Source organism: Macrobrachium rosenbergii, chromosome 49 (assembly GCF_040412425.1).
Source record: "Macrobrachium rosenbergii isolate ZJJX-2024 chromosome 49, ASM4041242v1, whole genome shotgun sequence".
Taxonomy (NCBI): domain Eukaryota; kingdom Metazoa; phylum Arthropoda; class Malacostraca; order Decapoda; family Palaemonidae; genus Macrobrachium; species Macrobrachium rosenbergii.
The window spans coordinates 38190981-38203605 of NC_089789.1; the positions used below are offsets into that span (position 1 = coordinate 38190981).

General features: G+C 37.5%; 2 protein-coding genes across 2 annotated transcripts in view; both read right to left on the minus strand.

Annotated features, from left to right (window-relative positions):
• Positions 1–2430: 2430 nt before the first annotated feature.
• Positions 2431–5978, minus strand: LOC136832364 (TRPM8 channel-associated factor 2-like). The gene is made up of 2 exons (XM_067093274.1): positions 5951–5978; positions 2431–5419 (listed from the first exon to the last, which is right to left on the minus strand). The coding sequence occupies exons 1-2, from the start codon at positions 5976–5978 to the stop codon at positions 3573–3575; spliced, it is 1875 nt and encodes a 624-aa protein (XP_066949375.1). The 3' UTR covers positions 2431–3572.
• Positions 5979–10600: 4622 nt separating this feature from the next.
• Positions 10601–12625, minus strand: part of LOC136832262 (TRPM8 channel-associated factor 3-like) — a 3261-nt gene continuing 1236 nt past the window's right edge. The window contains exon 2 of the mRNA XM_067093129.1: positions 10601–12467. Coding sequence (XP_066949230.1) covers positions 10603–12467 — 1865 coding nt within the window. The 3' untranslated portion in view covers positions 10601–10602. The remainder of the gene's footprint in view (positions 12468–12625) is intronic.

The window sequence follows — 12625 nt, forward strand, 5'->3', positions numbered from 1 at the left end:
AATGTGTAGTGAATAGAGTACATCAAAAGCTCATTGAGATTTATCTTGGAGCAATTGAGGTGAATTTACTCTGGAAGTGGAATTTTCTTCATATTCTTTCGTTACTTCGATTTTTTTTTTCTTTTTACATCATCAGAAACAAGTGAAAAATGCGCCGAAGTTTCTTCGGCGCAATCAAGTTTTCTGTACAGCATATAATCAAGGCCACCGAAAATAGATGTATCTTTCGTATAATGCACGAAACTTTAAATACGGCCTGGTGATGGCCTGGCCTATATCGTTGCCAGAAGCACGATTATGGCTATATTTAACCTTAAATAACATAAAAACTACTGAGGCTGGAGGGCTGCAATATGGTATGTGTGATGACTGGAAGGTGGATGATCAACATACCAATTTGCAGCCCTCTAGCCTCAGTAGTTTTTAAGATCTGGGGGCGGACAGAAAAAAGTGCAGACGGAATGACAAAGCCGGCACAATAGTTTTCTTTTACAGAAAGCTAAAATCGGCAATTTCAATTTCAAATATCTCCATTATGTTTGATAATATAACATCAGTAAGCGAATCATACCTACCAGATTACAGATACAGAGTATGCAGTATATGCTCGTGGCAATCGCAGTGAATTAACTATACCTTAGTTTAACCAGACCACTGAGCTGATTAACAGCTCTCCTAGGGCTGGCCCGAAGGATTAGACTTACTTTACGTGGCTAAGAACCAATTGGTTACCTAGCAACGGGACCTACAACTTCTTGTGGAATCCGAACCAAATTATACCGAGAAATGAATTTCTATCACCAGAAATAAATAACTCTAATTCTTCATTGGCGGTCGGAGAATCGAACGCGGGCCCAGCAAAGTGCTAGCCGAGAACGATATCGACCAGTCCAAAGAGGAACTGGGTAATCGCAGTGAAAATTAATTGGTCAACTGAATAAATTACATTAGCAATGCAGCTTGCAGTCATCATTTCTCCTTGGGTGGTGTTACGGAGACGGCAATTTCCTGGTGAAGTATTTAAATGTCAGTTGCCATACCCACTGTACAGCAAATAATTTGTATATAGTTGTCAATTCTCATTTAGTAATGTAGGGGAAACATATCAAGTAGAAATACCTCGTTTACTTAAACCAGTTAGAATTATATATTTTTTTTTTCTCTTTGACAGAATAAGTGAAAAGCGCAATTTCAGTTTCAGATATTGAAATTTCGTTAATAATATAACAATTAATAACATATTAAGTTTTCACTCCGCTTTCTGAAATGTTAGGAAAAGGGTAAATTCAAGTTTAAACGTCTAATTTACATTTACAACGCAATAATTTTAAATTTATGTTAAAAAAAAAATAGATATGTTCCACGTACAATTCTCATTTACTTTCTCAGTGTAAGAGCAGTTAATGCATATTCTTCATAGAAAAAAAGTACTGATATAATAAAGAAAATAAATTAAACTATTGTAAGAAACACGTAAGATTTTACGAATAAATAATAAATTGTATCGCTTCCATGAAAGACAAATTATTCTGAATTATCGTGTGATACAAATTATATTTCATGTCAAAGATGATATTCATCAACGATGATAATTATAATAATATATATAATATAGGCTTCTTATAATGTAATAGTAAGATCTATCAAATGGAAGCTTTTTAAGTAGAAGACTTTCTATAATAATAATAATAATAATAATAATAATAATAATAATAATAATAATAATAATAATAATAATAATAATAAACAAATCACATCCATCCTGAATTTCCTCGAGGTCCTCCTTTAAGGACGAACTTGTGACCGGATAATCAAGGTTAATCTGGGCAGTGTCCACTGAGACATTGATTTATGGCTCTCGTGTCGTGGTTATCCATGCTTGGGTGGTTTTCCAAAGGACTGGTTAAATAAACATTGTGAAAGATTCCATCTAAACTCGAAGTTTCCTTATTAGGAATAACTGTACCATGACGAATTGATATTTTTCTTAAAAGTTCGGTGGGTACGTTTTTCACTTCAGAAATTTCTCGTTTCTCATATCAAGCATTGCAGCCCATTTCACCAATACGGTGTTTGTTTTTCAAGGGCCGGGTGTTAGAGGAATAAAACTTTAGTATGTGAAAGAGATGAGATGGATTTTTTAGGATATAATATAATAATCTGATAGTTTGCATGACCAAAGTGCTACCACAATCAGAGTGCTATTCCTGTAGATTTTCAGATAATAGGAAACCAAATCTTAATGCCATTACAGTTCATCTGTCAGCTCGATATAACCCCAAACCAAGTACCTTGAGAATCTTTTGGGGTTTTACCTCAAATGTAATGTATAATAATATAAAATAATGTAATATAATTTATTATAATATAATATAATATTTTGTTCTGACCTGATAAAAATTAGTGAGAATCAAGATTGAGTATTATTGAGCATACTATTGAGCATACTACCACCAAAGCCACAGAGCTTTGACATAGCCTTTCATTAGTAAAAGTTGGAACAATAAAGTAACAATGAGCAAAGGGATTTCCTTAGCAAAAAATCATGGAAACATCGTCATCGATGGTCATCAAAAGTTAACTGTATTTTCATCAAGATCCGTTCGTATGTTCTTGAGATTTCATGCTAACATATACACACAGGCAGTCAAACAGATGTGGGTAAAAAAAAAAAAAAATAGTCTCATTTCTTTGTTCCAATTTCCCCTTTATTTCAAAAAGCTGCAATACATTACAAGGATGCTTGCGAGGCAAGTTCAAGTTTCAGTGTATCGTTATACGAGAATATATGCTTAATGTGATAACAGTAATCATAATGTTTTTATTAATGATGATTAAAGGTACATTATTCTAGCGGTAGAGTATTTACCTGCACCCGATTTGTTGAAACGTCATACTAATGTTTACTTTCATGCTCTTGTAGGGAGACTATTATCCCTAGAGGAAGATTTATTAAGTTGTAATTCATAAATATTTTGTTGCTTCACAGATTATAATTATAAGCAAATATATTTTCGATGCAAATGATTGAGGTTTGAAACTTCAAATTCTTTTTTACGTAAAATGGTTTCTATGTGGGCCTGTTTACAATTACTAACTCTAAAGAGATGTCTGCTTCTATTAATTTAGAAAAAAGTCATACACTTACTAACTAAAAAGAGATGTCTTTTTATGTTAGTTCAGATAAAAGTCATGCGCTTACTAACTAAAAAGAGGTGTCTGCTTATATCAATTTAGAAAAAAGTCATACACTTACTAATTAAAAAGAGATATCTGTTTATATTAGTTCAGATAAAAGTCATGCACTTACTAACTAGAAAGAGATTTCTGCTTATTTTAGTTCAGACAAAAGTCATACACTTACTAATTAAAAAGAAATGTCTGTTTATATTAGTTCAGATAAAAGTCATGCACTTACCAACTAAAAAGAGATTTCTGCTTATTTTAGTTCAGACAAAAGTCATACACTTACTAATTAAAAAGAGATGTCTGCTTACATTAGTTCAGATAAAAGTCATGCACTTTTTAACTAAAAAGATTTCTGCTTATTTTAGTTCAGACAAAAGTCATGCTTATGTCCTGTGTGATAGATCCTCAGGCGCTTTTGGGAGCCCCAGGGCGGCAATCTCACCCTGTGCCTCCTGGGAAATGGTAATACCCCAGCGTTTGTAAGTGCCAATGAGGTCGGAACCCACAGATTTACTCAGGTTCTTGTAAACATGATCCAGACGTTTTTGATGATGACCCGGGTTCTTCAGGTCCTCTGCGTCCTCCTCAGACAGCGCACGAGTCACCTTGCGCAGTTGTCGGTACATTTCCCAACCCGTTTCTGGGAAGGCATATTTGATCTCCATCAGGAAGACGAGCTTTTGCCATACGTCAGCGTCATCGTAGGTGAGCCCTGCATCAACGGCGTCTGCGGTTTTGTTGTATTTATCCCTCTGTTCGAGTTGATCCTCACCAAATAACTGATCCTGGATGTAGAGTGAGAACAAGTTAACTGTAGTCTCCACAAAGTAGGCATTTTCCCAGTAAGGCTTCTGTTGATAGTTGTGCCCGAGTTCATGCCAGGTTACCCAGTCATACGGAGTGTCGCCACTGCCCAAGTCGTTGTAAGAGCGATCAAACATCGCTGGAAAACCAGCGTGCGCTGTTCCAGCTGTTATCTGGATGTCATTCACCAGCCAGTATTTTCCCCTGGGTGGAATTTCTGTCCCGTCAAATCCGGCGGCAAAATTAAGCATGCTTATGACTTCATCATACCTCTTCATCAGAGAGTCTGGATCAGTGACGTTTTTTGCATCTGAAGCTGCAATTACTACTACAACTTTATCTGTCTCAAGAATGACATAAGGTGTCTCTTTTTCGAGTTCCTTCTTCCACTGGGCTGTTGTTGTTGCGCCTAATCTGAAGTAAGGGGATTCCACGACATTTTTTACTTCAGCCTCAACTTTAAAGTTGTCTCCCTCTGTGAACATGAAAATGAGATGACCTCCATACTGGCTTCGTATCTTGTTAACTCCAGGTTGCAACTCAAATGTTTCAGTGACTATTGGCATTCTTTTCCACTGGTGTTTTTGCGTAACATTGGTAGATGTGTCCTTCAGAAAGTCCACGTGAGCTCCAACTCTTACAGCAATCTGCGAAGCTCTTTCTACAGATAATGAATCAGGTATTATTATTTCTACTACGTCGCCTGCAGCTGCATAAAGATCGGTTACCTGCCAATCCTGAGGGAGTGTCATGCGAAAGTCTCTTATCTGACCAAGAACTGAAAGGTCAAGCACAAGAGTTCTGCCAACTCTAGGGGTACTTGATGGAACAATGCCTGGAAAGGTAGCAACATCTCTTTCGTAAGGTAGCGGTTTTGTTGCTGAGGTGAATCCGTTGTTCAGTCCTCTTGCAAGTTCTTGCTTGTAAGTGGTTATGTCTGTGTCTGGAACTGGATATTGAGCTGGTGGAGCTCCATCCAGCATGGCGTCCAGGTCTGAAAATTTCCACCATTTTTCATTTTGGTTGTCTCGCAAGGGATGCAGGGTCACGGCCGTCCTTGGCTTTTCTGAAGGAACGAAAAGAGCATTTGTTCCATCAACAACAAATCTCTCTTTTGAATCATACACCCATTCTGCTGGCGATACCGAGACATCACCTAACGTGACAACTTTCTTTTCGTAATCTGGGACGAGACAGCAAGAGGGATTCCCTTCCCAAATTAGAACATCACCAACAGAGGTCCACTTTTGGTCAAGTTTATTTGCACACTTGGCCAAGGCAATTTCAGCACCCGGTCCACTTCCGTTCACGACTGTCAGGCAGCCCAGGGTGAACTGGCTCAGGAGTAGGTCAGGATCTTTGTCTTTCCTCTGAGGACGATCGTTATTTTCGTTGCTTTTGGGTTCACCTGTGGCTTTGCCAGCACCTGAAATTAAGATTGCCATTTTGAATTGAAAATGTCACTGCTGTCGCATATTTATATATAAGAATCAGGCACGCAGTCCTCAAGAAATGAATGTCAGTTTGGTCACCCCATACACGACATATATAACAAATAAAACTTTTAAGTAACATTATGTTAGTATTGCAGGAAGGAAATGAAGCTTTTACTGACGTAGTGTGTAATATTTAAAAATATCTCAAAGAACATCAGTTCACGAGCAATATTCAACGGTGTGGAAATTCTAGAAATGTTTTGAATATAGGGTTTTAATGATGCAAATTCATATCACCATATCTTAGAAACAGTGGCTACATATGAAGTACAATCTTCCGTAACATTAAGACTTTTCAGTGAAAACCGATTAATGCAAAAGATTCTTGCCATGATGATTGAAATGATTAGTTTAATTATGCAGCGCGTTGTATAGCACGTTAAAATATAAATGCCAGTAAGAGTTTGTTGGGACATAAAAAATAATATTTTCCATCCATTAAAGGTAAACAATGTACTCACTTTCCCTTGGTGTAGCGTTCGTCGCCATTTCGCCCTTTGTAGTGCAAAAGAGGAACACCGTCTACTATATATACGCTAGAGCAGTATCTGCCAACTCTTTTGTGTTATTTGTCGCAAACCCCATTTGGTAAATATCAGATAATGGAATGTATAGGGAGCTTAGATTGCTCTTATCTGTGAAAGCATTTCGCTCTAGTATGACCTGACTTATCTCTAATGATGCCATGGCTTGGCTTTTAAGCTATCATTTCATTTATGGATTTGTAGAAATATGAAAGTTCTCTTTTGAAGAAGTGAGCCACTGAGAGCACGAGGACTGGTTTAGTTTATGCTTGACAATCCTTTTCTTCTTGTCCTTCTTGTAAGTCATACTGTAGACTTACATCACATCGGGTGGCTGTGGTACTCAAAGTGAAATGTTTATGTAGAGTCCTTAATATTTAGGAAGCATAAGTATAGGATTTCAAATACCAACACTGTATTACTTGAAACAAGGAAGGTCACGTTTTCTGGCCATGTTTGTTTGTTCATTTGTCTCTCTGTTACCATGGTAATGTCTCTTTTGTTACCATGACAAAAAAAATGTACGAATGGGTTTTTACATAAAGTTTAACGAAAGGTCAGCCTCGTGACTGACAACTAGTAGTTTGATTGAAGGACAGATAAGAGTGTAAGTTTAGGGGAGAAGGCCCCCCTCTTGTGGTGGAGGACTGCTCAGCCATTGTAGGCTTAGGCAACCTAAAGAGTACACATCATTAGTGTTTGGTAACCAGATCCAACATTGCTTCTGTAAAGAAATTTTGAGTGGAGGCTGTGGCTCCTCTCGGCATGAAAGGTTTCGTTTGAATCCCAAGAACTAAACATTTTGGGAGATGTATTGTTTGTAAGGCTTCCTCTGTCTTCCGTAATAATATTAATATCAGATACTTCGGATCTCTTCTTGCATTGGGTTATTCTATATGGTTATTTTTCTTTTAGTCGAGGCATCGACGACCGGGGAATTTTGGATGGGTCAGAATCTTTATTAATCATTATCTCACTAAATGTCATTTACATTCTTAGTAATGAAAATATGTCATGCATATAACGTTCTGGGTTTCCAGACTTCGTGACCTCTTTTTGACTAAATTCTTAATCTTATGCAAATTGATCTTTAATCTAATACAGGTCTTATCTTTTTAGCTTGCAATCTTCCTGGAATACTCCTAAGTCTCCGATTAACTAAATGGTATTATTGGAAAAAATTAACACATTTTTTTCTTGCGGGAATATGGACAGAAGATGTAAGATAAGAAGAGCAGAAGATCTAAGCACACATTTTGGGATGAGAGGTGAGGGTTGTTAATGGAGGGGGGATTGACTGATGTTTGAGTAAGTTTGAAAGTGCTTGAATGAGCGAGATTAAAGCAACTGTTAGCATGAGTTAGGTTATAAGAGATGAGTGGTTGAATGAAAGGGGAAGAACACAAGCGCATTCGATTCATTCAAGTATTTTGGGAGTAAATGTCATGAATAACAGAAGGATAAGAGAAGTAATGAATCGAAGAATAGATGGAACAAGAAAAGTAGCGGGAGTTTTGTAAAAGGTCTGGAAGAGAAAAACGAGAGTTTCTGAGGAAATTTGGAATCCAAATTTGGATGTATCAAAGGATTGATGAGCTTAACACACCATTATGGAAGTGAAGTATGAAATGTTAAATGCCGGTAAAAAAAAAAGTGCAGGCTAGAGATGAGTAAATGAATTGCGTGTTTGGAATATATTGATGAGAAGGGTTTGAAAGTCGATGAAGGGTCGAGATACGAAGACGTAGCAATAAAAAGTTAGTATAAGTGAGAAGACAGTCTCATGTTTTAAGATGGTCTGAACAGTTGGAGAGACTGCAGAATGCAGGCTGGTGAAAAGTTTATCTATATAACTAAGAGAAACTGGAATTTAATAGGAAAGGGAGATCAAGAAAATGGTGATTAGATGAACCCGAAAAGATGTTGAAACTGATTCACCTTGTCAACCAGGAATGGCGACAGTGCGTATAAAATAAACGTGAGATCTGCTCAGGAGGTCGAAGGGCTGGTGATGATTCGGCTTCGTAGGTTCGTAGGTCTGTTGTGGAACAACTGATTTAGCAGTTAAAGAATAAATGTATCAGTGGATATATATATATATATATATATATATATATATATATATATGCATATATATATATATATATATATATATATATATATATATATATCTATATATATATTATATATATATATATATATATATGCTCTGTGTATGCCCTGCTTGTTCAGTGGTTGAGACGCTTTCCTCGCCAGCAGGATATCCAGACTCGATTCTCAACCGAGGCTAAACGCTTTAAACACCTTCCTTCTAAAACTCAACGCTCATCCTTTAACCTGAGTAGTGAATGAAGTACCTGGTAGTTAGTATACTGTAGTGAGTGGCAGGCAGGGTGGAGAATGGAATGAGGCCAGTAAACGCCTCCCAAAACATTTAGTGAGGACACCTAAACTATCGTATTTTACTGGAACCCGTTAAGAGCTTTATGCATGTATTTGAAATAAAAATCTCTGTATCCAGTGTCATTTTTCACTTTTGGCGTCGTTGACAGGTAGAGTGTACCAGGAGGTGACGTCAGTTGGTTTCCACAGAACCCCTCTGTTTTCCTCCTCATTTACAACATTGACACAATTGTCAGGGGCCATAATACACAGCATTTTTTCCTGTGTGTTTCGCTCATCATTCCCAGACCGCCATGAAGAGTCAATGACGCGTTGATTGCATCTTTTTTATCGTCATTATTTCTAGAAAAAATATGAACAATTATCATTTGTATGCCACGGGAACGTAGTGCTTTAGCGTGGTAGTTTATTGACCAAAAAAGAAGAGAGAGAGAGAGAGAGAGAGAGAGAGAGAGAGAGAGAGAGAGAGAGAGAGAGAGAGAATGTCTCGTGCTGTTCAGTCTTCAAAAATTATTCATCGAAGTTCGCTGGTAAATTTACTGATCTGTAAGATGATTGAAAAAAGAAAGATGCATTTCCTTTCAAAGAGTAAATCATCTGTGAATTTTGAGCGTGGTGGGTATATCACTGCTTTCGTGAAAAATAGATTCGATTATCGAGGAAGGTTTATGACCTTCGACCTTTTGCGGAATTTAACTTTTTTATCAATGTGACCTCCGACCTCTCTGTAGAATTTCATCCTTTTTTTATTTTCATATTTGTAGTTAGACAATCGTGTTAGAATAGTGTTTTTCTCTGTTGTTTCAAAATAATAAAAGAGAATACCTGTGCTTTTCAAGGAAACGACATATACAACTCTCCTCTCTCTCTCTCTCTCTCTCTCTCTCTCAATCGTGTTAGAATAGCGTTTATCTCTGTTGTTTCAATATAATAAAAGAGAATACCTGTACTTTTCAAGAAAACGATGTATACAACTCCTCTCTCTCTCTCTCTCTCTCTCTCTCTCTCTCTCTCAAATAAGAAATTCAGAAAAACCTCTGTTCGACATGTTTCCAGAACTTGAATACTGGTATACAAATTAGGGTATTCATTGAACATTAAGCCATTTTTCTTAATAAAAGGAGTATCTCCGTCCCAAAGAGACAATAATCGATGCCAAATTCATACTTTATTGTTCAATTAGGGGTATATACAATTTAAATGAGCAAAAAATGACTTTCTGAGAACTGCAGTTGTTAAATATTTGTTGAAGGAAAAACGTTAAGATGTTTTCTTGAAGGAAAAGCTATATTAAAATGTTCTAACATTTCTAAAAGCGAAAAATGACTACAACTCCAACCGTCAGTTTATTTGAAATACTTCAGTCCTGTTGAGAAATGTCTTTTTAAAGAAAATGCTTTGTACTGAATGTCAAGAATGAAAAAAAAAGAGGTTAAATTGAAAAATACGTAATAATCACATCCTCGTTTTATTCACCTCGTTACATCGTGTCGTCATGTTAACAGTTGAATTGGATGTCGAAAGATAAAGAGTTTCGTGCAGAAATAGATAGGATTAAAAAAAAAAGGAATGGTACCTTTATCATATCTTTTGCCTAAACTTTCAAAAGAAGTGATTTTGTTTTGTTTTCTTGATGCATTAATACATTTTTATTTGAGCGTCAGTATATATATATATATATATATATATATATATATATATATATAACATATATATATATATATATATATATATGTATATATATATATATATTTCTATTATATATATATATATATATATACATATATATGTATATATATATATATATATATATATATATACATGTATGTGATTTTTTTTTATATAATCCCACTGTGTTTTTTTAGTAATCATCCAAAGAGAAGCATTTACCACCTCATAATTGGCAACTGTATAAGATAGAATTAAAGTCATACATGACGGTACAACATGTAACATAATTTCTCTGCCAAGTATATTATAAATTATAGGAGCTACTCATCTATATATCCATACTTTATGTAATTTTATGATAGATATTAGTATAACGACTAATACTAATTGTTTCTCGTTGCCTTAACATAAAATAAACCGATATAAACCATGCGGACGCCTACAGTAGTTTAAATTCATATTTATGTAAGTATTCTAGGTATTAATACTATGAGAGAACTTATTTTTCTTGCATTTTATCGTTGTTCAGCACGGAGTTTTTCCGGTGCAGGCTCCCCACACACAAAGGCATCTTTGTATGTTCTGTGAGAGAGATCACCAGGTGCTTTTGGAAGTCCCAAAGCGGCAATTTCATCCTGGGCTTCTTGGGAAATCTTCAGACCCCACCGATTATAAGTGTTGATAAGGTCAGACCCTACAATCTTACTCAGATTCTTGTACACATGATCATACTGCTTTTGTACGTCCGAGACTAAAGCCTGTGCCTCTTCTGCAGACAGGGCTCTTGTGTTCTTTCTCAGCTGGCGGAACATCTCCCAGTCCTGGTCAGGGAAGGCCCACTTTATTTCCATGAGGAACACCAACTGCTCCCACACGTCACCCTCAGCGAATGTCATCCCTGCATCGACGTGATCCGCTGCCCTGTTGTAATCTCCTTGCTTCTCGAGGCGGTCTTCACCGAAGAGTTGCCTCTGGATGTAGAGGGAATATAGATTCACCGTCGATTCACTGCCATACGCGCCTGCCCAGTAAGCCATTTGCTGGTAGTTGTGCCCCAGTTCGTGCCACGAGACCCAGTCATAAGGAGTCGTTTCGCTTCCCATGTTGTAGTAAGTGCGGTCAAACATAGCTGGAAATCCGGCATGGGCGCTTCCAGCTGTTATTTGCTTGTCATTTACCAGCCAAAATTTTCCTCTAGGTGGTGGTTCTGTTTCATCGAATCCGGCTGCGTAATTGAGCATTGATATGATCTCGTCATATCTGCCCATTAGCTTGTCTGGGTCAGAAATACCCTGAGCATCAGATATGGCTATCAAAGCAACCACCAATTCAGTTTCCAGGAGTGCATATGGGGTACCTTTCTTCAACTCTTCTGCCCATTGCTCTGTTGTAGTCACCCCTAACCTAAAGTAAGGAGCTTCCACAATGTTTTTGACTTCCACATCAACCAAGAAGTTTTCTCCTTGTGAGAAAATAAATATCAAGTGCCCTCCAAATTGACTGCGAATCTTGTTCACTCCAGGTTTAAGATCGAAAGTATCTGAAACAACTGGCATCCGTACAAATTTACCCTGTTGTGATACATTGGGAGAAGTTGGTTGTAGCATATCAACATGAGCACTGACTCGAACTTGTATTTGGCCAGCTCTCTCTGATGACAATGAATCTGGCAAGACAACCTCAACCATTTCATCAGCTGGCACATAAAGATTTGTTGCCTGCCAGTCCTGTGGAACCGTCATGCGAAAATCTCTGGACTGTCCTAACACTGAAAGGTCCAATACCAAGTTTCGAGTAACTCTAGGGGCATCAGTTGACACTAATCCGGGAAATGTTGCTACATCCCTTGCATATGGAAGTGGGGCAGTTGATGGGGCTAGCCAGTTACTTAGAGTTCTGGCAATTTCTTGCTTATAGGTGGTTTCATCCTTGGCTGGGAATGGGTACTGGGCCTCAGGAGCTCCATCAAGATCAGCTTCCAACTCAGACAAGGTCCACCATTTCTGGTGAATACCATCATGCTTAGGATACAATATCACTCGAGTCCTCGGTTCATCCCATGGTACGTCCATAGCTTTGTTTCCTCCCTCTGGGACGAACCTTGACACTTCATCATGGGTCCATCCCACTGGAGAGGCAGAGTCCCCTAGAGTGACGGTGTTGTTTGAGTAGTTTGGGACAAGGCAGTAGGAGGGGTTGCCACCATAAATCAAGTAGTTACCGTCGTGAAGCCATTGCTGTTCTGCCCTTCCACTGCAGTTTGCAAGTCCAATATCAGCATCACTTGGACCACTTCCCTTGAGGAGAGTCAGTGAAGTAAATGTACTTTGACTGATGAGAAAATCTGGCTTATCTGCGTTTTGCTTTGTCTTGGCTTTCCCTGAAAGAAAGAGAAGTATCAAACTCTGAAGATGCAGAGGAGATCTTTCAAGGGTTACGAAGTACACACAATAGACTCATCAATATACATGCATTTATTAATTCACAAAACCTCTTGATTAAGAACAGTTTTATTTTTTTAAGACGGAAAAACTTGTT

Excerpts from the sequence above, each read along its gene's own strand:
- LOC136832364 (XM_067093274.1), bottom strand. The coding sequence starts at position 5,978 with ATGGCGACGAACGCTACACCAAGGGAAA. Across the intron at positions 5,420-5,950 it reads GAACGCTACACCAAGGGAAA|GTGCTGGCAAAGCCACAGGT; the intron begins GTGAGTACATTG and ends TCTTAATTTCAG.